The sequence below is a fragment of the Onychostruthus taczanowskii genome, unplaced genomic scaffold (assembly GCF_017590055.1).
Source record: "Onychostruthus taczanowskii isolate IOZ18803 unplaced genomic scaffold, ASM1759005v1 scaffold3, whole genome shotgun sequence".
Classification (NCBI taxonomy): Eukaryota; Metazoa; Chordata; class Aves; order Passeriformes; family Passeridae; genus Onychostruthus; species Onychostruthus taczanowskii.
This window is the reverse complement of record NW_024500349.1, coordinates 2823196-2848502: the sequence shown is the minus strand read 5'-3', so window position 1 is coordinate 2848502 and position 25307 is coordinate 2823196. Positions and strand designations below refer to the sequence as shown.

At 37.6% G+C, this 25307-nt stretch overlaps 1 protein-coding gene across 1 annotated transcript; it reads right to left on the bottom strand.

Annotated features, from left to right (window-relative positions):
- Positions 1-332: 332 nt before the first annotated feature.
- Positions 333-25209, bottom strand: PEX1 (peroxisomal biogenesis factor 1). The gene is made up of 24 exons (XM_041408790.1): positions 25007-25209; positions 23305-23448; positions 21585-21668; positions 21230-21344; positions 20364-21136; positions 18877-18996; positions 16740-16863; positions 16375-16484; positions 15038-15138; positions 14298-14430; positions 13489-13585; positions 12254-12424; positions 10863-11017; positions 9437-9626; positions 9068-9234; positions 8141-8275; positions 7490-7554; positions 6451-6593; positions 6267-6370; positions 5156-5332; positions 3348-3578; positions 1685-1882; positions 1291-1421; positions 333-619 (listed from the first exon to the last, which is right to left on the bottom strand). The coding sequence occupies exons 1-24, from the start codon at positions 25124-25126 to the stop codon at positions 535-537; spliced, it is 3873 nt and encodes a 1290-aa protein (XP_041264724.1). The 5' UTR covers positions 25127-25209; the 3' UTR covers positions 333-534.
- Between the last annotated feature and the right edge of the window lie 98 nt (positions 25210-25307).

Here is a 25307-nt window from a genome sequence, read left to right as displayed (position 1 = left end):
TTAACAAACTGGCAGAAAACAAGAGGCAAGTATCTTGGTCTGGTTTTTCCTGCTATATCTGGAATAGTATATTCTGGAAATACTAGTCTAGTTGCCTGCTAATATACATATGAAATACCACCCTCTAAGCCCTCCAAAGGCCATTAGAGAATGACTTTATAGAATATTTTAAAAACATATCCCCATTAATATTACAGTCTTTTTGACCAGAATCTATTTGTTGTGAGGGAGTAAGCAGGGACAGGAAATCATTGTTAGATTGTGGCACGTAAATGGATAAAAAACAAAATCTAAAAGTTTATGATAAACAAGTGGACAGAACATAACCAATGTTCTCTCAAAAAATTTAATATCAATCTAAAGGAGGACAATTTTCTTCAAAATAAAATGTGACATAATTTTACAGTGTATTAGTTTAAAAGAAACTTATCTCCAACTGCTGCATTAATAAATCCAGATGAATATAAATAATCTGATTGAATCACATCTGTAAATTCCAGTTACAGTTTAGCAATTACAAGCAAATACAAATTACTAAGCTAGAGTAATTTTTTGTCCTGGTCTGAATGTTGCGCCAATCTGTACTTTCCTCTTCTTGGGATTCTGAAAACTATCATACCTGGAAACAAAAAAAAAAGACATTAGCAAATTCTTATGAAATGTGATTTTTGTGTCTGCCTCTTCATATGCATAGCAATGCACCAGAGAACTCCAGATGTTTAAGTAAATGTTTATGTAAATGAAAAGTACCTGTCTCCTCAGACCTGGGGACCTGGAGGAGTTATCACCCACACACCTAACTCAGAGAGCTCTCCGCCCTGCTTCCTTCGGTTTTTTGCCAGCTTTTGGTCTCCAAGTCCAAGGAGACACATTCTCTTTTCCAGTATGTTTACACTTCTACAGATTATTGCCTTTTCCAAACACAGCACCTACAAAGACCACTACAGAGGGTGAAACTCCAGCCATTTGAAAATACAAGGAGCTACTACTAAGTGGAAGCAGGAAAGACCTAGAACCTAAAGAGCCTCTTTGTACTGTTATAGCTCTCATCATAATATCAGGGGTCCTGGTCTGTTATTTCTAGGTCTTACATGAATAAGACAATTCACTGGTAAAATAGTTTCCCTTTCCCACTATGTAACTTAGTATTTCTAAAAAAACTGCTGTCAAAAGCTATCAACTATCTGCTCCAGTCCCCACATTTATTTAAAACTATTGTATTTCTGATGTACAAGGAATGTGGTAAGACCACATCTCCACTGAATTCAAAATTGCAAAAGAAATACTTACAGTGCAGTAAAATGCTTCCAGTCATCCTGACTAATGGATGGTCTCATACCCTGAAGAGCACTCATCAGATGAGACTGGGTAATAGTTATAGTGGTCTTGGGAAGCACTGACTGATTAAGGGTGCTGTCCTCCTAGAAAAGAGCCATGAACAGACAATGAAAAAAACAGTCACAACTTTCCCCCCTCCATATGAATAAATAACAGAAGTAACTGTTGAATTACATGAATGCTAACATCTGGCTTATTTTCCTCAAATTAAGTATCACTTATCTTCACTACTTTCATTACACAGTATTTAATATTATTGCAGAAATTATTTACTGAAACACCAAGAAGTATGGAAAAACAACAGAGAAGTGTTAAGACTAAATAATAATTTTAAAAAGTGCCATACTCCATTCTTGCTTCTGTAATTGGCCTTGTTAGCATTGATTTCTGTACTCAGGTGCTCTGCTTGCTGTTCCTGGTTCTCCAGGGAGCCTTCTTGAGAAGCTGTTCTAAGCATTGCAGGTTGTGAGGATGCAACATCTCTCTGAGTGATGCTGGTGAAGTCGTAAGTTATGGAGTTTGGACCGGATAAACACAAAGAGCTCTAAATTGATCACAAGAGGAAATACATTAACTTGTTATGGATCCAAAGGAGCAACTCCATTATTAGGAATTAGCTTACAATTCAATATAAGCTTGCCTCCACTGGGAAAAAGAGTACTTTCTCTTTAAAATATATTACATATGTAATTTTTTGAACAGAAAGATTTAAGTTAATATGCCAAAGTGTTTGGGCAAAAGGCCAAATTTGAAAATTAAGTGTTTCATGTCTGGAAAATACGTAACTATTTTTGTAATGGCCCATCTAAAAAAGAATAAAAGTCTGCTAAGTCCATGGCTTTAATTACTTAGGAAAATCAGTGGATGAGTTTATGTAGTTAGCTTTGGAATTTAAACATTCATCACCTTCAAATTCCCTGTGCACTTGATAAGTAAGCACCTTTCCAATTTAACAACTTCAAGAGATCAAAGACCTGTAGAATCCTTGCTGAAGAATTTTCACAGTCAGAGGAAAACTAAGTCTTTAAAGTTACATTAATTGAACACTATAATCTATAATGCAAGACAAAATATACCAAAGCACCTTAGCAGTCAGTAGTTACTTCTCTAATATCAAAGTAAGTTATTTTTGGCTTTAAGAATCAATGCAAGACAGTTTTGAAAACAAGAGTCTAAGAACTTTGATTACTACTTGTAGTAACAGTTCAACAACAGATTGAAATTAATTTTGAAAATGAGTTTCCCACAGATCACACACAAACTCTGAAATCGTGTGCCCACTGTAAGGAGCTTGAGGCAGCATACCCTGTTCTGCTGACCTGCTAGCCAAGAGAGATGAGCTGATCACTGTGCAGGTGCTGGGCAGACAACCTGCACATCCCTACCTACACACTGGCCAGAGAACACACTGCTTTATGTGCAACATGATGCAACATCAGGAATTCTGCTTAAAGACAATGACAGAAGTTAAGGTTTAGTTCTGTTCTTTTTCACAATTCCATGGCTGACTATTCTATTAATGCACACTTTACTGGGAACCTGAAGAAGGTTCATTGATTCTCGAGACTGTAACTTAATTCTTGAAAGCTGGGTTGTCACTCTTCAGTAATAAAACTAAGTTAAAGAAAAAACAACAAACAAACCAACCACCAAAAATTCAAGAACTGTTTTAGTGTTTGGAAGAACTCTGGAAGGGAACAAGTCATTGGACCTGAGAGTAAAATCTAATATGAATGCAATTTGCTTAATTACAGGGTATTAAGCAGTATTTTGTGATTTTGACTTTAAACTCCTGCAAGGTTGCAGAGATGTCCATACTGTATTTTCTCAGATCACGTCCTTCCATCCCCTTCCTCACTGTGGACTACTAAGTATAACCTGAACACAGTAAAAAGGTCAAAGCAGACATAATTGTATTAATAAACTGAACCAGGCAAATGGTATGGTTTTTTTTCTGCTTCTTAACTAGTAATATTTAGAAAATTCAAAACATTAAGTGAGTAATTTACCAGTTCTGAAGGAGTTCCATTCCCCAGCTCTGATTCATAAGAGCTTCCAAAATAAAGACGATACATGTTGGACCTTGGATCTTCAGGAAGCAAGTCAGACATATCTAAAGAAATAAGAGAGTGCTCTAGCACTGCTTCTCCATCTGTCACTGAATCATCTGAGCCACTGCTGTGGTTTAGAAAAACCATGGAAGAGAGACTGAAGTCACTATCAGAACTAGATCCAAAATCCTGTAACAAAAACCAGAACATTACAAGAGTTAACTCATAACAAATTGCAATTGGAAATACATGAAAAGATTTGATACACAATGCAAATGAGAGTATCAATTTACATTTGACTCTAGTAGTAATCTTTCTCTAGGAGAATATTTCTAAATATTTTGCTAAGAAAATCTAATACCTTTAAGAACTTTCTGTCTTCATCCTAGAAAAATAGAGTTCAGGAGGTAATTTTAAGGTTTTATTGTTTCCACTGCCTCACACTCTCAGTAACAGCAAGCACTGGAAAACTTCATGCATATGTTGTGCTGTAGAACTGTACCACTTCTGTCTCAACTTTACCAGCCAAGCAAATTATTATCTTGGGTAAAATGCTCTAGGAGGCTGAAGGGAGTCTACTCTTATAGTGCCTAACTGCTGTACTTGTTTTCAGTCTCTAGCCAATGCACTTTAAATGCTGACGTGGAAATCAGAATTGCTGCTTTAAACTGGTGTCTGCAAACCTCTCTGATGGCCTCTATCACTCCAAAATTTCTGAGCACACTCTACCAAGCAAATGGATATTATTTGTAAATTCTACATGTACTACTGAAGTTCCAGTATTTTTCTCCTGCACATCAACGGACTGCCTTGTGCTTTCTCTGGGGTGTGTGCTTACCACTCTGGACACCACTCTCTTGGACAACAATCTCTTCCTATGATGGATAATCATGAGGTATCAACTACTTACTGATGCTAAAAGTGAAGGGAGTGCTAGGGAAGACATGCTGGAAATCACTCTCAATACTAAGAGTCACATCCTCAGATGCCCAACTTCTTGGTAACAGCTAGGGCAAAAAGAATTCAAGAGGGTCTCCTGCATTTTGCACCCCTGACCCAACCCTTCCCTTTGGCCACTGAGTAGTGGAAGCCATGCCTGCTCCTTTCCAGCTAGAACCAGAGGACAGGCATTAAAAATGTGAACAGAGGTGGCTGAACAGAGGGTAAAAGAGGAAGGATCTGCCATTGAGTCAATCTGCCATTGATCTGTCATGAGGGGCACAAACCAAGAGTGGAATCCTGTTCTTTGGAAGTTCAAGTACTAGCTGGTACCTGGAAGATGAGGCAGAGCTGGCCATTTCAGGTATTGCCATCCTCTTGCCACTTCTCTCCCGACCTCAGTCAAACCCAATCTGCTGGAACAACTCCCCAAAACCCACCAATTTCTCATTTCCTCCATCATCTAAAATGTGCCATCTCAAAACTGAATTTGCTATCTGCTCCTAAGAAATTCAGTGTGGGATCCCTCCTGTCAATCTGTTAGTTGTTCCTCACAACAGTGATGAACACATTTGGGTTTACATATATCTATTTAACAATAAATACCTATCATTAAATGAGAACAACCTTGTGTTTAAGAAGTATTTAAACCAATTCATTACATTATTATTGTATATTTCTGCAAACATTTTAAAATGTTAATCCTCTGTATAAAAATATAAGAAAACATAATTTTGCTAAAAGGCCCCAGTGATACAATTAACTCTTTCAAACATATCAACATAAAAATAAACAGGAGAGACTTCTTTTATATTAGTTTTATTTACCTGTGTTAAACCTAAATTTAAATTAGTATGGATTGCCTCTAATTGGGCATTGTATAATAAAGCTTTTAGGTCAGCCCCTGTGAACTGTTCCGTTTTTGCTGCCAAATCCTGAAAGTCCACATCATTTGCCAAGGACAGGGAATGACTGAGAGCTTTTAAGATTTCATAGCGTGAATTCTGGAAAAAAGGAAAAAAAAATGTCAGTAAAGCAACCTGTTATTTTCCTTGTCCTGACTGCTAGATGGTGCTTTGGCCCTGTCACCAGCCACTTCCTCTCTGAGGGAGGAAGGATCATTTTCAAGGAGATACTGCCCTAATACTAGAAAGATACTACCTTAACCAAATGTAGTATACAGAGATTTCTGTATATATTAATAATATATTTCTCTAATATATCGAGTCAATATCTGGGATTTTATATATGAAATACATAAAATATGAAAGTGAGCTCTGCTCTTCATATGTCCTTTTGTAAAGAAAAGTATGATGAAAGTGAAATGCTTCTTTTTATCTGAATGATCTTACTCTAAACCAGAACTTGAAAATAGAAAAAAAAGGGGGGAAAAAAAAAAGGGGAAAAAAGAAAAAAAAGAAGGCGGCACAGGACGATCACATGTGTTTCAGAATGAACTGATGTGGTGGTATTTATTAAGTGTATGAACTAATCTGAAAATAAATGGTGCTAATGTCTTCTCATAAAATGGGAATCAGGGACACACTGTACAACCTCTAAGGACTGGCTATGGTTTAAGCAAATGGCAAATCCACTGGATTCATACTTCAAAGAAAGGTAGAGAACATTATACACACTACACTGCATCCAGTTTCTTTCTGCAAATTAGTTCCCTGTTTTTTAATTTTTTTTTTTAAATCAGCTAGATCTACAGGAGATGACTGGATCCAGAAAACTGGTAAACAGCTTTTTCTTTCCCCAGTTTTATGTGAACACACTGACATTAAAAGCAGTGAATTTATCCTGTTATATAACAAACTGGGAAATAAAGTCCACTTTTTCCAAGTTTGAAATGCCACTACATATAAAGAAAAGGAGAATAAAACCCATTAGTCTGATTTTACCTTGCCTCTTGTGTGACATTATTTGTCTCCTCACCTGATCAGGAGGTGGACAGTACAGGCATTTATCCAGTCGACCTGGCCTTAACAAAGCAGGGTCAATCAAATCCGGGCGACTGGTAGCAGCTAGCACATAAACGCCTTAGGATAAAAGTGCAGAAAAATGCCATTAACATCTGCTAAACTTCTGCATGAAAAGGAGCACAAAGGTGAATTGGTACCTTGCAGGCCCTCCACACCATCTAACTGAGTCAACAGCTGGTTAACCACTCGGTCGGTGACTCCTGTGCTGTCGTGACCTCGGCGAGGAGCAATAGAATCAAACTCATCAAAGAAAACAATACAAGGCTTAGCTGCCTGAGCTCTGAAAGAGAAAAAAATGAGCAATACTTGTTTTTCTGTTTAAGCTTCATTTACAGGTAAAAATGCTTAGAAATACTGAAGGTAATTGCTTTTTGCTTCAGAGAACAGTTGTATTTAATGACAGAACAGAAAATCTGCCTTCTGTAAAATTTAGGAGGTTCTGAAAACTGGGCTGCAATAGAATCACTGCTCATTTTTATGACACACTTAGCACTCACGTTATCATTTCTAAGTGCTCAACTGTCATATTGATATACATGAAAGCTCTAAAATTCAATCACTGCAGATGAGTTCTCGGCTTACAGACAGCTAACAAAAAGACTGCCTACATGGGAAGTTGAAAAGCAAAGGCTATGTAGGATATGTTAGCATTAGGGAGCACTGAGGGCCAGTAAGAGCAGATCTATAAAAATGAACTACTGGTATTGAGGACCTCAATACCAAGTTTAATATGACCATAGGTATTGAGTGTGCGTTACTACATGGAGTACAGTCAACTGGAGTACTGTCTTCTGGAAACATGTGAAAGGAATTCAGGATGTGTTTTCCAAGATATTTCTATTATGTGAACCAATAGGAGTACTGTCTTCTGGAAACATGTGAAAGGAATTCAGGTGTGTTTTCCAATGTATTTCTGTGATGTGAACCAATGCACTGTAGCTGGAGAGAACTGAGAGTTCAACTCCAAAAACACATTCCCCATTGGAGCCAAAATGGGCAGTTCTTTAACAATGATGGCCAGTCTGAACCTGCCAAGATACACCCATCTGGTTCAGCACAACTGATTATTTCAGATGCCTTTATGATCTGATGTCGTATCTCTCCTCAGACAACAAAATTATTAATTTGTGCTTCAACCAGTGAAATTTACTGATCACAAATCTTTACAAAACAAACCTGTTAAATATGTCTCGAACTGCTTGTTCACTTGCTCCAATGTATTTGCTGAGCAGCTCTGGTCCCTAAAAAGATATAATCAGAAAACAATACTTATGACATGTTCCTTAGTTTTAACGTGTAATTCAACATCAGCATATATTTTGTGTACTAGACCGAATTTTCTTGCAACCAAGACAATGTTATCTCTGAACAGAAGAGCCAAAGAGTCTAGATAAACCAGAAGAATTTTTCTAGCATTTCAACTTGTTTAAAAGTAATAATTTCCACTTTTGTACCACAACAGAACATGTGTTACATTATCTCAAAGCAAATGTTTACACTGTATTTTAAAGATGTTTAAAATATATTGCTCAATTTCATTGTCTGGTGGAATCAAAATCTGGGGTCTTTTTACAAAATAATGAGAAACTAAGAACACCTAATTCAATTTTATAATTCTGTCTAATGAATAAATATACAAAAAAAAATCTCAGTAATAAAACTGTGAAGTTCCAGGAATCAGATATCCAGAGGGATATCCAGAAACTCACTTAAATGTGAGTTTCTTACTGTAGTATTATGCCCTCACAAGCACATAGTTACAGGTATTATGTAAAGTTATTGCATTCAGTTAATAAAATGAATCAATTAAGCTTAAACTGTTGCTACCTTGATGCTGATGAAATTCATTCCACTCTCTCTTGCAACCACTCCTGCCAACAGTGTTTTTCCTGTTCCAGGTGCTCCGTACAGCAAAACTCCTGATCTCTGTCGAATGGGCAAGCTGGCAAATAATTCTGGATACTGGAAAAGAGTTCCAATGTGATATATTCTAAAATAAGCAAGTATTCTGTAATGTACTGTAATAACATCACTGACTACTGATGATTTTTCTCTAAACAGAATGCATCTGATTTACTATATGCCCAGTATTATCCCCACAGCTTATCTGGACTGCTTTTAGTTTACCTGGGGCTGAACTAGGTTCCTAGGTATAACAGGTACCTAAAATACAAACAAGTGGGATTTTCTACCAAGAGGAAACAGGAAAGAATAGGGATGAACTAGAGCTTCATATTCTCCATACTAGTAGCTCTAAATTCCTATTTTCATCACTGAATGACATGATTATATATACAATTCAGCCGTTTCTCTGAAGAGTCAATGCTCAACGGCTCATCTCAACATTCAAGTTTTAAGCAAGGCAGAAAGGCCAAAGTAAAATAAGGTGAAATTGATGGATTGGCATTCATCTGAAAGAAAATACTCCTCTAGCAAAAGCACTGCAGAAACCAGCTGGAAATGTTGTCTTTACAGAGCCTAATCACAAGCCCTGCAAGCGAGTATGGCAATACTCCAACGCCGTAGAGCAGCACTTGCTTTGTAGTAAAGCTCAGCCTTTGCCTTTTGTATTGGGAAGAGAGAAGGGGAAGAAGAAAGTGTTTTCCAGTAGCTGAAGACAGCTGAAGATTGGAAATCTACAAAATCATGTCTGTCATCTTTCTACCCAACACACTCCAAACTTTAAAAAATAATTCTTCCCTACTAACATTATGTACAAAATTCAAGTAACTAATTTTTAAAGGAACTTAGTACCTTTGCAGGTAACATGATGGTATCCCTGAGCATTTGCTTCACATCTTTTAAGCCACCAATCCTGTCCCAGCCAAGGTCTTTAGGTTTATGAAGGTTGACATTTCTCAGAGCTAATGGAGTAAAATCTTTTAGAGCTTTTTGAAAATCCACAGTTGACAGGTTCAAATCTGCTTTAAAAAAACAAAGAAAAAAAATCCTTAAAAAACCCCAAACAAACAGACTGTAAGTAACAAACTCCTTACAATATGTAATAATTAAAGAGACTTTAAGCATAAAATATAAAACCTGGGGGTTTCTTTCTGCATCATTCCACCAGTTCTAGATAACAGAAGTAAGACTATGAATTAAGAGATTTTGTTGTCAACATACCACCATTATCTGATGCATTCTGGTTAGAAGCACAGGTATGAATGGCACGATCCACCAGCATAGTAAAATCTCTAGCAACAAAACCTTCTGTTTCCTTTGCAATACACTGGAGGTCAAGATCAGAGAAGTCCTTTGGATCAGAATTCAGTTTCCTCTTTATTATGGAATATAGCATTTCATATCTTTGCTTCTGAAAAACAGAATTGTGCAGCAAGTGTGTACTGAGTTTACTATTTATATGGAGTTCAGGAATTCAAAGAGGAAATAGGTAGGACTTACTAAAATTTCCTTAAATATCTGCGTAACACCAACCCTTTAAATAACCAAACCTAAGCAATATAAACAAATGCTAGTGCTTCAGGTGCACTTCACCCATTTTGCAACTAAATATTCACCTCACCAGAGCTACTTTAAATTCAACATTAATAATGAAACATCCCTCCCTCCCCAGATTCTATTGTTTTACATCATTTTTTTCTGTTTCACAGGAAAAAGAACATATTTCATTTTGTCACCATGAGCAAAGAATATGTTTGAGATGCAATATATTGTGCTAGATAAAAACACTTCAAATAATATGGTATCTTTTGAGATCTTGACTCATCCTTAATTGCGTATTGGTATCAAAAACAATAAAAGCAGACTTGCAGGAAGTGGGAGAAAGTTACACTGCATCTAACACAGCATCCCCTCCTCAGTGGCTTTTAACAGCTGGCCTGTGACTGAAGACACACAGACAGGAACAACTCATGCTAAATACAAACGAGTCATCAGCGGATGTGGGTTTCAAAGTATCTGCTTTCTCCTGCATGAAAGTTAATACTGTTCATTCTTCTCTTTATCCTTTTTTTTTCAAACTGGACTATGTTCAAAAGTAGAGGAATAGTATTAATATGGAAACAAACCTAAACCTGTCCCATAAAATTAACATTTAGTTTTAACAACATTTTTTAAATGCATGTTCTAAGGACATACTTATTTCATTGAGCTGTGAAAAAACACACATTTAATTTCGTTTCTCTAACTTGATGACTTACACGTTTCACAAAGCTGCTCTCTCAGCATCCCCTTAGAGGTAACAAGGAGACATGCATATCTCACCTGTGTTAGACAACCTCATGATGAACTCATGCTGCATGTTAGACTCATTTCATATTGAACTGAAACATTCTCTGAACACAACCTTCTCTTACCACTGAAGAGTGGGGCCAACTGTGAGTTTTCACTGGATTACTCTTACTTTTTTTTACTTTATAATGACAGACATAAGTTCTGAGGTACTTAAGTATCATGAAAGAACTTTTAAGATTTCCAGATTTTTTTCTGATCTTCAGGTGTAACCTACTACTTCTCCAGATGTTTCTTCATCATATTTGAGGCTGCTGGGAAGGCAAACAACATTTTAACCATTTTTATTTGAACTTACCTGATCTGGAGATCGGATGCATTTGAAGCACTGAAATATATGAGTTCCTTGTGCTGAAACCAGGGAAGGATGAAGGGAATGTTCAGACTGACTCGTGGCAATTAATGCAATCAAACTCCCCATGGCAATAACTTCTTTCATCAGATCTTTCAAAACTAAACACAGAAGATATTGCTCCGTGAATTGAAAAACAACAAAAATAACCGTAACCCAGAGAGCAGCATCAGTGCACACAAAATATAACAGCTTTGTAACATATTGTTTTCATTCCCATGTTTACAGTTATTTTTAAACAACGAAAAAAAAAAAGTATAGTGATTCTCTCTAGGACAGCACATTCCATTAAGAAAATGCCATCAGAAGTGCTTTTTAAAAGCTGATTTTCTAATGTCACCGATGGCATCTACTTTTGTGTGCTATTACTCCCTCCATGCAAATAAAAAAGAAAAAGTTATAGGAAAAAGCTCCAGATCTTAACCCCAGAAAAAAAGCACTCCAGGAGGAAGGTATTACATAAAAGTAAAAAACAATTAAGGATGCAAGGTAGATCATCAAGGAAAAACCTTTAAAACTCTAAAGCACTGTTGTATGCATTATACCTTTAAGTAATAAGAAAACCAAACAATTCTGCATGCAACTTAGCACTTTTTTAAGGAAGAAATTATAGTACCACTTTCTGAATTTCAGAAGTATTTCAGTAAAAACTATTCTAACTTCCTCAAACTGAGCTAAGAAATTGAAGGCTATGTCTTTATTAATCTTGGTTATTTAGATTTACTTTGCAACTCAGCATTGCCTGGACTTTCAGGAATAAAAGGGAACCATATACAGGATGTCAAACTACAACTGACCATCTTGTTTTTAACACTTGTGATTTGTTACATTGTAAAACAAAACAGAAGTTCTACAATGTATACTAAGTAGGATGACAGAGAAGTTGGAACTCATCTAAAATAAGCTGGTTCTCAACATCAGTAAGTATCAAGTTGATGTATCACTGTAATTATAATTATGGAAAAAAATCAATTTATCAGAAATTATCAGTTAAAGATTCATCTGCAGTTTGTAATTAATTGCAACATATTTAGCTGTATAAGTAATAAAAAAAAAGAACAGAGAAGCCTCAAGCACTGGCAGTGGTACTGACAACAGGCATTACCAGCAGCAGTGGTGGATGCACATATTCCAAGATGCAGAGTGCATTATTTTGATTCAGCTAGGGATCAAGAAATGCCTACATACCATAATTTGTGAGTCTCTGCCTGAACATCACATGCTCCAGAAGCAATAATGATACAGACAGAATTGTTCAGGTAGGACAGTACAACTCAAGTGGTAAGAAATTCTAAGTTGCATTATAGTTCTATCTAGACAAAGGAAGAACAGTTTACCATAAGCAAGTCTATTGCTTTGAACAGTTTCAGGGCTGTTCTCATGCTCTGGTGTAGAAGGCACTCCGACAATGTGATCAAGATCATCCATCAGAAGAACGGATGGCTGTCTCCAGGCTGCCTCTAAAAAAGCTTCTTCCACATGTTTCCTTATGTTTACTAATCTTTTTCCTAAAACAAAATACTATTAGAATGACACAAAATATCAGGAAAAAATCAGAGTGACTACATCTTGCTCACAATGTTTTATTTTGTCTATTTTGACTTCACATCTATAAATTCAGATATCAAGATTAAACCAGAACCAACAATCACTAAAGAAGAGAGGTCACACCTTCAATCAAAAAAGTACTAGAAGGTTCCACATGTTCTAAAATGACATTAATCATCTTTTCCTAACCACTATAGAAGCCTACAAGTCTAATTTCCAGACAGTTAAAACCAGAGAAATATCAGCAAGAATCCTGCAATTGGAAGAATTTTCCAGAGCAAAGGACCTAGCTCATCATCAATCTATCCCCTTTTCTCTGGTGCAAGGAGCTCCAGCTTAAGTACTGATTTAAGCAAAAAGAATATAGTGAGGAAACATAAGGGCTCTGTAAGAAAACAACTGATTATTTTCTGCCCTTGTAACAGCAAGACTATTTAGAAAAGCCAGTGAAATGCAAGAGCAGAAAAATGCCTCCTTTGTGCTCTTCCATCTTTGCGTAAAATAATTATTTTGAACTCACAAAGCCTGAGGGGTCATCTCATCATCTCTAATTACAAGTGTTAGATGCCTATTGCCAAACACACTGGGTTAGTAAATATGCCACCATAAATCAGGTTTCAGATGGTCATTTGATCCTTCTTTGGTGCCTGTGTTATCCTTTCACTGAGTACAGGTATCCTTGAATACTTATGGTTTGTTAACAAAACATTTGTTTCAGCTAGCACAGCTGCAAAAACACACAGTTCAATTTTTGCAACTTCTTCCATTTTTTTAACACTAAGAAATTAGCACGGCAAGCATGGTTTGAATTGGTGGTGGTATGCAGGACAGAAACTGACAGAAGTGTTAAAGAAACTTACAGTAGCTGTATTTTCATCACACTCTTGAAGATACTAATTATGGGTCATCAAACATCCTTGTGAAAACAGCAAAAATGCTAAAAAATTATTCAGACCAAATATAGTAACTTCATAACTGTGCCTCTATTGTAGAGCAAAAATTTGAGATTAAACTACTGTCATACCTTTTAAAGCTTTACAATCAATTACTTCTACATGAGCATCCAGTCTAGTGAAAGCTTCTTTGCAGATTGCCTTTGCTAATGTTGACTTTCCACTTCCCTACAAAAATAAATGTGAGCTAAAGTAAATTGACAGAGGCAATGTGTTTCTGTGTTTTTGTCACAGTATGCACCAGTCAACAAGCTGGGGAAGCTGTACAAACATTGGGTTTATTCCTCATTAAAATAGATATGTATTCTCTCTCTGTATCACTTAGTAGGGACCAAAGCCCTAGAGTGAAACAAAGATAAATTCAGAGTGGATACTTCCAGTACAGTGTTCTGATTCCACTGAGTTCAGTGTTAAGACATCTGCTAGGTTCAGTGGCATATGGTATTAAATGGATCACTGTAAGAGGCAACAGCAAAATAACAGTATCAACCCCACTGCCATTTTATGTTAGAACACAAAATATATGCTTATTTTCCTACAAATACTTCAAGAACAAGAGGTGCTTATCATAATATAAACACAGAAATTGCATTGGTAGCCATCTTCAAAACGTGTGTGTGTGTGCATATATATATATATATATATATATATATAGATAGATAGATATAGATATAGATATACATACACAGTTTGTATGTGTGTGTGATAATGTTTTGCTGAATTATCTCCGTTCAGTTAACTGCTCTTTTTTTCAGCTTGCTCTTTATTCTTCAGAACAAAGTATCTTCAGTGCAAAGTATCAAAGAAAACTAATGTCAACCAGTTTGCAACCATGGAAAACAATGTGCAAGGGTTTGCAGGTGAAAGCAGAAGTGAGTACCTTTCCTCCTGTGAGAAGCACCCCTCCACTTCGCAGTCCCACAGCATTAGCAGCCAGCTTTTGAGATAAAGGACGCCCCAGAAGACTGTGGCTTATGTGTTCAAATAAAGATGTTCCTAATTTGTCCAATCCTCTGTAGGGGAAAGGAAACATTAAATGGCCTAGGGCAGCATCAGTGCACACTCTGTAGGCAGTAAAAGCCTGCACTATGGGGGAGTTAGAATGCTGACAGACTGTATTCTCAGTTGCCTTTCCCAGCACTGACGGTACGCTATCACAACACTCCAAGCCTCTCATGTCTCCTCTGCCCCATCCCTTCACATTTGCTACACAGTACTGCTGTTTTCCCTTGTACTTATGACCACAGCACTCTGCATTTCTCTCCTCAGCTGATGATTGCAACAAAACTTTTAGGAGCTAGAGTTCTTTGAGATCCTTACTATTAAATGTAGCTGAACAAGTAAACAGGTGGAAGTTACTGGTGGGCATGCACTGGCAGACTGCAGCTTATAAATTTTGTAGATTTGAGCACCCAGCTAAAACCACCCCACTGTCCCTTGCTGTTATGTAGAAGTCTGTTCATATTACTTAGAACAGCAAAAACTGACACAAGCCAAAAGATGCAGAGTTTTGCTTAGATCTGGCATAGTTTCCAAAAAGTCTGCATTTTCACCAATGTTATTTTTTTCTAATTCTCATTCCCATTCCTTCCCATGTTTCTTCCTACAAAAGTATCTCACCCTAAATCACTTAGTTTGTGGTATGGAAGGGTCTTGTCTCTATCAGGCATAGGTGGCTGGTTGTCATCATCAGCTTTTCTACTTAGAGGATGTAAAACAACCTACAACAAAGGAGAGTTAGGACTTTAGATGAAATATAACCATAGAAGAAGGCTATGGAGTGACCAGCCACTTCTGGTCTTGTGCAAAGACAACACTGCATGTATGCTTTGCTGTGCTAGAAAGAAAGGTGCATTGTTGAAATGGAAGAGATACAACTACTTTCAAAATACAATCTAGTGCTGACAGTAATTTAATAATGTTTGGACCAAGTGCTGTTCATAACAGACTGTGCAGCCCACTATCTCTCCCCTTACCTGCAGCTCTCCCCCTGTCCTGCTGGCAGGAGAGCTCACGAGGCAGAATACTGAAACTGATCAGGAATCTGACTGGGTGAAAAGTAACTTGACAAAACACCTGGCATGAATTTTTCCATCTTGTTCACCAGGGAGCTAGTATGGCAAGCTGGGCAGGCAAACAGCGGTTGCAGGGGTTCACAGGTAAGAACGGGTTAGTAGGAGGTGTTGACACAGCTATTGAGAAATGCATTTTGCTGTTTCATCTTAGATTCAGTCACTTGAACAATTTCTAGAAGCCTTCATACAGTTTAGTACTAGTAAAAGAAAGCTCATTTTATTATTTTTTAACAGCAATTCTAAATTTTGCAGGCAAGTTCTATTCTAAACAGCCAAGAAACACCTTTAATTCTCCACTAAAATTCACTGTATGTTTAAAAATGAAGAAAACATTATCTCACTCCTATAACCATAACCCTGAAGAAATGGGCCATGGATCAACTGGAATTACCAACGGAAGCAGTAATTCTCATATTAAATAGAAATATTTATTCTCCTGAGAAATGAAATATGGAAGAAACAGAAGGCACACAAACTATGTCATAGAAAATGCAGGGTGAGTGTGGTAGGGAGAGAACATAAGGATGTATGTATAAGGATGGTACATATACAAGTAAGTGTGATGTATGTATAAGGATGGTACATATACAAGTAAGTGTAAGGATGTTCAAACTTGGACAGTACTGACTCTCCTCTTTTCTAACTGATTTTTCTGAGAGTTTGATGTGCAAACTCTATGACACTCAGTGACAAGCATGGCATGCCTGGAATTTCAGCAGGCCCTCAAGCTACAAAATGACATAGAGGAGGCAGATATAACTTTATGAATAGACCGACATTATTTACTTTAAAAGCAAAACTGAAATATATACAAAATGCAATAAATTTTAAACAAGTATAGCAATTTAAATTACTTGATACCTGATACTATGTGATATTTACTTGTATATTTGTCTTTTGCAGCAAACTGGGACTCAGTATAAAAATATCCTCAGACTTATTTTCTTCAATGTGCACGGGATGTGCTGCACTAAGGACAAACTCCTCTATTCCTGTAAAAGCACAATGAACAACTATTAAAAATTCAAATAAATTCAGTTTTTGTTCCTCACAAGACAAGACATTAAAATATTGCTACAATATAATCCAAAATGAAAGACTAAAAAAGGTTAATCATTATTAAGGGTTATCTCAAGCTTACACTTGCAGTGTGAAGAGGTATCAGTTACGTTACAAGGTGTACACAGAAATTAACGGGCACACTGGCCAAGTCAATTCCACAGTAGACAGGACAGTACTATCCTTGCCTTCTTTAACAGACAGATGTACACAGTCTGTGCTTGTCATTATCCATGGGTGATCATCAGTAGTGGAATCCTGCAGCCAAGAACTGAATGCACATTTAACATCATCTTCATGTATATCTTTATGCTAAATAGGAAAAAGGAAGAAGGTAAATAAAACAAAACTAGGTGTTCATAAGTAAAAATGTTTTCTTCCGATGCATGAGGCATTTGTTTCTCTTATGGCAGAAACAGCATTTTTCCAACAAACACCATTTCTGTCAGCTGCTCTAGGGAAAACATCTGTGCAGCCCCTCCTATGGCCACAGTACCAGACCACCTCTAAAGATTTTTCCCTCAGAACACTGATATGAGGGTGACAAAAAACTTCTATTTTTGTTTTACTTATCTGCCTTCCCAGATCCAAGGGCACTGCTCAGACCCTGGGTTTGAATATATGCACTGATATTGACGTGAGACTTATCTCAGGTGCTCACTACACCCCCCTCTTTCTCATATACCCTTTCTCTGTAAAAAGAACCCTGGGCTTGCTTATCCAGCTCAGGTGCATCACCAACAACCTTCAACATGATTGGCAAAGACCAATCAACTTATCCCAGATCACCTAAATAATTGGAATAAAAGAAGTAATTGAGTCCAGATCCCATATCTCTAATCACAGATGCATAATGCCCATGTAGAAAAGGGGGAATCAATGAGAGTTACTGTAACAATTCTTTCTACATTTGTCTGGTTTTTTTTCCCAAGAACTTAAAAAAAATTTAACTGAATTAGAAAGGAAAAGGAGAAATCTGTATTTAAAATATACAAGAGCACACATAACTACTTTTTTTAATATTTTAGCAGATAAATGTCAGACTATCACAGAATTTTCTGAATTGGAAGGGATCCACAAGGATCATAATAATAATCCTTTTATCTCCAATATAAAAAAAATGCAGTTCTTCTGTAGGTAAGAAACCAAGTTAGAATATTGGGGATGAAGAACAAACCTGCCTAAGCCTTGCCATTATGGCAAGTGCTGCATTTAAAGCTTTGAGGGGAAGTAACATGGGAAATAACCAGGCCAGTGTCAAAAGTTAGGAAGAAATATGTAATTCCAGAGACACATTGGATGGACTATGAGAACTGGTACTAAGTATGTTCCTGCTGTCACAGATGCTCACTCAGAATATGTCTACCTTATTGGAAACTGAGGGATTCAATAATATAACTTAAAAATTTAAATATTAATCACTAGGAAAAGAAAGAAGAAAGCAAAAGACTAAGCAGCACATACAAATTATGATACTTTCACTACAATTGCCTGGGCATTCCATGTTGGAAAAATTTAGGCATGTCTTCTCCTGGAAGGCTTAAACCGGATATTTACTCCTTAACTCTATGACTCTTTTACTTTTTAGTGTTTCTTTTACAGGTTTAAAGGCATACACTTAATTTTGCTGTGTTTGAACCCATATTAATGTACTTCAAATGAAGGTCTGATGCAAAACTATTATTATTGTTGCTATTGTGACAGTGATTTTTTATACTTGAGACCTAAGTTAACAAAAAGTGTGTATTTTCCTGACAAGTGCCATGTCTCCTTCATGTCAATATCCTTTTTAATAAGAAAGGTATCAGAAACTCATCATGGAAAACCCTATGATTTTAAATGTTTTATGAACTGAAAGTGCTATATCCTTTAATAGCTTCGGGAAAACAACAAGTCAAAATTCAGCAGTTCAGTTTTCTCTATTCTCTGTGATATCTACCAGTTCCTTTAAATTCCTTTAATAGTTCCTCCAATTAGCAGTGTAACTATCTGGAGTTATCTACCAAGAGCAACCCAAAATTTAACAGCTTCAGGTTTACAGTACATTGATTAAAATAAAAATGCTAGGTAAGCTCTGTTTAAGTAGATCATAGCCACCTATTAACTTAAATTTACACAGTAAAAGAAAAAACAAGAAATTATACCCCCCCAAAAAAATCCTTTGGAATTATTTCTATAGACAACTTCCAGATCATCATCTAACAAATTAAAACAAATAAACCCAATGCCCTCCTTTCCACCCCCTCCCCGTCCCCAGTCTGATCAGAGCAACATTATCAGTTTCCCAATATATGAACAAGTATGTGACCAGTAATATCAACTCACTAAGTTCTGTTTGGGTTGCAGTGTAAGAGATACAGGAATTTTAGGAATAGATTCAACTGACTTAATTCGGACTGTTGAATGTATTTCGATATGGAGTTTTTTTCTCAGACCATCTGCAATCTGAAAAATTTAAAATAAAAGCAAAAAAAAAAGCATTAGAAAGTAAACTAGTTATAACATTGTATATATAATACTACATCAATTTCTTCATTAATGGAACCTCAAGAGAACTAAGAAGGAATTTATAACATTGACAGTGGTATCCAAATCTTACTCTTACATGCACACTTCTAGTTACCTGTTATCTTATTTGTGAAAGTGCTCAACACAGCTGACCTTCTACTAACTTAATAAACTCAAAAGCTCAAAAAAGAAGTAGAAGAAATTCTTAGAACATTGCAAGAATGCTCTTAGTATAGGAGAAAAACAGCAATTTAATTTCATTTGCTGATTAAAATTAATTTTACATGGGTAGGTAAATATACACAGACCATTACAAAGACCAAACCTAAGCACCCCTGCAGCAGAGGGACAGAAAATTCCTCCCTAAATTATACTAGTCAGTTTGCCTTTTTAAGGAAACTCCTCTTCAATCTGTTATTTTAAAACTTACACCAATTTGAAAACATGTCATAAATATTTCTTAACTGTGAAAGACTTTATGATTGCTGGCATTTGGAAAATTGTTACGTCTGTCAAAAGATTTCATAGCAAAGACCACTGCAGGCTCTTGTCCTCATTCTTAACACAGCAGTGAGTGAATGGTGAGAACTGTGTTATGTCAAACTAGTCAAATGGTGATTTGGAGCACATTTTGTTTGTTTTTGTTGGTCCCACATGTGCTTCCAGGAAAGAAAGAACATAATCAGGCAGTAGTTCTATCAGAACAAGCTGAAACATCAGCATCTCCACACCAGGACTTGTGCCACCTGGCAAAATGGCATATGAAAACTATAACAGTTTAAATTAAACAAGCTGGTTATTGGATATTAATTTTCAAGATGTATTTTAAAGAGTGCTTAAAAGGACTCACAAACATTATGTAGCACTAGGACACGCCATCCCATTTGATGACCCCTAGGTCAAGGCATATTTCAAAGAGTTAAGAGATGAAGAGTCTTAAAATGCAGCACTGAATGTTTGTGAATAGGTACTTTCACTTTCTCGGTAATACAATGGCTACCCACAGATTGTGAAGAAAGCATATATTCCCTTCAAAAATACTGAAGCATTTCTTCATTTGGTGTAAAAATGCTAAGTGTGCAGAAACCCAGAGCACACTGTACATCTTGGAGGATGATGGTGAGTCATGTAGTCCAGAATGAGTACAAAGCACAGCTCTAGCAAACAGTATTTGGTTCTAGTAAACTCAAGAGATTAACACAAAGTCTACAGCCCAAAACTGCACGTTAAGTAGCCAGTTCACAACTATCCCATAGAAAATACTATAAAATAAAAAGCCCAAAATATGGTGTGCTCAAACTGACCCAAACTCTTCCAACATGCAGGGCTCCCCCATCATGGCCATATTCTATGACACTCTTTAGGTCTTCAAATCCATTCCAAACGATTTGAACAACAGATCCCTCACTGGATGCTTGACCGCTATTAGAATTAGAAGGGTTTTTGTCTTCTGTACTAGTCAAATTATTTTGCTTTTCAAGGGGTAGATTTTGTTTTGCTTCTTGATGACGCTGTCTTGGGGAAACCAGCTCATTAATTTTCCCGTAAGATACTACAGGATTTGGATCCAAATCAATATATTCTAAATTCCATGGAAAAACGTGAACAGCATTGCTTTTCAGAAATTCATGAGTGGTGGATACATTCTGCACGCTGGGAGGCTGGGACTGACACACTCTAAAAATGGAATCCATGTGAACTGAGTTCAGCAGCTTGTCTTTGAAGATGCTCATTTCACAGTTATCACATGAAGTCTTTTGTTTCTGTTCAGATGCATTGGAGAAAATGTTCCCAATGAAATTCCATATATTTGGGAGAACATTTGAGCCAAACGTCACGTTTGCATCAGTCTTACTCTGTTCAAGGACTCCAGGCTTTAAGTAAGGTTGTTTGGCAAAAGGATCTTTCAATGTTTCTTCTTGTTCCATGTTATTTTTCACAAAATTTTGGAGCAAGATGTCACTTTCTGTGGCAAGTGTGCTGGTGATACTCTCCTCAGGACCGTGTGTTTTGGGGCACACCAGAAGCTCCGTGCATGGCTCTAATCTCCCATATGGGGCTGCTGGCACAAGTGTACCTAAGTATGAGCAAAAGATGCCAATGAATGCACCTACCCCTGCAACACAGCTCACTGGAGGTGCCCCGAGAGCCTTGAGCTCACGCTGCTTACCGATTCTGATGTAAACATGGGTGTGCTGCTCAACCCAGACAGGAAAGATGGCTCCTGGAAACACCACTCGAATCTGGTCAAGAAGATGTCTTTCCAGGGAGGAAGCATGCAGTTCCTGGGGAAATGTGATACCATTATAAATTAAATATTGCATACCGTTTTAACATTTGTTTGAAGGAAAAAAGTATGTCTCTTTCTAATACATGATTTGAAATATAAAATACAACTAAACTCCATCACATTTAATATTTCCTTAGAGGCTGAAAGGAATGGGGCACTGTGCAAAAAAACTGCTTGAACCAGAATCTCTGTCATCTGTAAGACAAGAACATGAACAATGAAGGGGTTTTATTACCAGAATTTCCCAATCATCTGCTGTGAGTGGTTCCACTTCTACTTGCTGACAGGAGGAGACATGGGAACAAGGTTCAAGAAACACCTGGCAAAAGTAACACCAAAATATTTAACTCCTTATTTTTTATATAAAAGCTCCATCTTTATTTCAACTAGAAAATTGACATCACCTTCATTGTATGTTTTCACAACTTGGAACACAAACCATCCTAATGACACTAGGTAATTCATAAGCAGACGAATGCTCAATGGATGGGAAATGGATCCCATTAGGCTCAGGGATGTCAATAAGCAGTGAATATTAAAAGAATTAGAAGCTTATCAGGTGGTAACAAATAATCCATTTTTAATACACCTTGATCACATCACCATCTTTCCATTTTCAAATCTTTATTTTTAAGTCCCCAGGATTTTAGAAAGCTGAAAAATTGATTCAATGGTGCATAAATTTAGAACCAGCTGAAAAATAAGGAAAAAAGTACAATAGAAAAGCAAGCCCAGCTCCTTAATGAATGGTTTCATAGGAAGCAGCCCCACCTCCACAGAACAGTTTTAATATCATGTGAATCAGGAGGAATGGTAAAAGATGTTGTGGTTTAGGTCTTTCAGAATACATTAAATACAGACTTCAAAAGTCAATTTTTGGCAAAGGTTTCATTTGACAAAAAACAAACCAAAACCACAAACAATTTGCAAACAACATCTTGCAATTAATTTTCAAAGAAACGTCACTAATTTTTTTCCTGAGATAAAACTAGTTACCTGTCCTCTGAGAGAACTACGTTAGGTCACCTTTTACAAAAGTAACAATCAGTTTTGAAATTCTCTATGTCCTTAGTTTCAAGCAATAATTGAGAGGAATATCTTTTCCCCAGCACAGCAAAAAGAAGATCATACAGCAAACATGTAACTCCTGAATCCAAAACAATGGTGAAATGAATTAATAATGCATTTATTTGATTGTACAGATGGTTATCCCCAGCAACTCCTGAGTGAGGTTTTCTTAGGTTTCCTTTGTCAATTGTTTTCCTGTTGAAGGCTATTAGTTTCTATAAGTAAAAAAGGTACATGCCTGGCTGCTCAACTACTAAATTGGAAATTTCTGCAAACAGACACATAATTTCTAGAGGAAAATATGTTTAAAAAGTAAACATAATACACTGCTCTGAGTCATACTCTTTGATGTCTTCTATGATGTTGAACAAAATTCTGTATATAAGAGAATAGGCAAATATGAATATACTACACAATGACACTGTGTAAAGCAGTACTTTTTTATTCTTGTTTGGTTAAATGTCTACCTAGTAATAGAAAACAAATCCTTTGATTTTGAGATTTTAGTAGTCCCATGTCAGAAAACTCTGTCTGACTCTTGGGTATCTCTAACTTCTGCTCAATGAAACAGTCATTTATGAGAAGTTTAACAGAGGGTTCAAGAGTAAGAGGTAAATGCACAAAGAGTAGATAGATAGACAAACAGATATCCATAAGAGGTGAATATAAATATTCAAAGAGAAAGGGATATATGGTGAAGGGGTGAAAAAGGGATGAAAATTTAAACCCCAAGTAAGTTAAACAAGAATATGCAGAAAGTCAATAGCTACTTTGAAACAACAGGAACTCCTAACCAAATATTCCCATTCCAAATTTTTCAATTGCTTAAAAGTGTATTTTCTTAAAATCAATGTCATTGACGAGCTGTTAAAGGTGGCATTTCAAACCTGTTCTCCATCTGTGATGCCAAGTTTCTCTGCCAAATGTCTGTTAATCTCTGCAATATTTTCACTCTGATAACCTCGATGCCTGGTTTCCATCCAGCTCAAAAATACTGGCTGATGACCACAGGATACTTTCACAGCTTGGCCCTGTGAGTTTCAGAGAAAGAAAACAAATTGATACAAAACCAGCTAAGTGAGATGACTATTAGACAATCTAAACCGTATTTGATTAGAGAGATCAAAGGAATTAAAGATATTATCTGGATTTTACACCTTGTTTGCACAACTCCCAACACAGAAGTGAGTGCTGGTTTCATTTCTTAAACAGCTTTCCATTTTCAGGGACTATTTTAAAGTAAGAAAATTAATTATTTTTTCTTTCTTCTGCATGATGTCGTATCAAAAAATATTTTACAGAAATGTGTAACTGCATGTTTGTATTTCCCAAATAAGGAAAATAAATAAACGTACACTTTGATTTCACAAAAATTATAGCATTTACATGGTCTCCAAGAGTGCACCATATATTTAGAATAAGTTAAAAATCACATTAACTCAGACCAAAATGATTTTATCAATCTGTTTCAGAACTGCCCAGGTATTCTGATGTCAAACTGAAGAACTTATCTAGTATCTTCTGCAATTAGATTCACCTTTTGATTCCATTTATCCCCTTTTAAACATTTTTATTCATGAGATGTATTTAAGATGCTATTTCTATCCAGTATTCTGAGACTCAATCTTTGCATTTAGCAGCTCAGGTTGAACAAAAGCAGGAGTCCACCATAACGAACACAATGACATTACAAGACTTCAAAGCAAGTGCACTCCATTCTCCTCTCCCTTGACATCAGATCTGTAAAACACTCAGAAACTGCAGCTGAAATTTAACTCACATATAATACTACACTTCTTCCAATTTCACCAACTTCCTACTTCCACCCCAAAGGTGAACGAGCAGGTTTTTACACGCCTCTGTTGTTTTCCTGTTGTGAAATGCCCTTTTTGGCCTTGAGAACAGGAGGCTACCCGTGCCGAGGGAGGCCCGCTCGGCCCGGGGGGCTGTGCCAGCACTCCCGGGCTTTGCTCGCATCCTCCTCGGCGCATTCCTGCCATTTTCCACCCTGTTCTGCTGGCATTCAGCTCTGTGTTCATGGCACAAGAGGCACACAGCGGCTCTCCTCCCGTTTCCACGTGTGAAATGTTATTTACAGTGTACGGTGCACTCCACAGAGCTGACCCCGCGACTTCAGCAGGGCTCTGCATGACGGGATTGCCTTTCTGTAGTGACTCATTTTATTTGTGTGCACCAACAATGAGGATTCTGCGTGGATTTGTCACCTCTTCTCCCACCCCAATTAAACATTTGCACGTTATTCGCTTAATGCTAGCGGGTTACGGGGAAAACTGGTACGAAATAGGGAGTGATGATAGAGACGCAGATGCCCACTGTGCCAGACCACGCTGGGCGAGAAAAATTCCCGCGTTTTATTAGGAATTGATGACGATATTGGGCTACGCAGGAAGGGGGGGTTCCCCGATGTCTCCCCGTGAGGGGTCCCGGCGGCGGGGAGGGCTGAGTCGTGAGGGAGGGGAGGAGGCTCTGTATCGCCATGGTAACAGGATGCGGGGGTGCGCTCACGTAATCCTCCCTGCCCGCTGAGGTGCCCCTGCGCCCGGGCCCCGAGCGGCGCCGCCCCGGTACCTGCTGCAGGCGGAGGAGCGAGGCCAGCGCAGGCGGCAGGTGCAGGAAGCAGTCGCGGGTCCCGCTCAGGACGACGGTGGCGGCAGCGGCGGCTCCACCGGGGTCGCCACAGCCCCACATGGCCGCTGCCGGCCGGCCCTGCGCGCCCGCTGCGCCCGGGCACGGGCCCACCTACCCGCGGCGGCCGCGGGGGGTAATGCTCCCTTGCCACCCCCGGGGCAGTGGTACAACCCACGCACTGCCGGCCAATGCGAGCGCGGCATTTCGCTGCTGCCCATCTCTCATTGGCTCCTTCTCTACC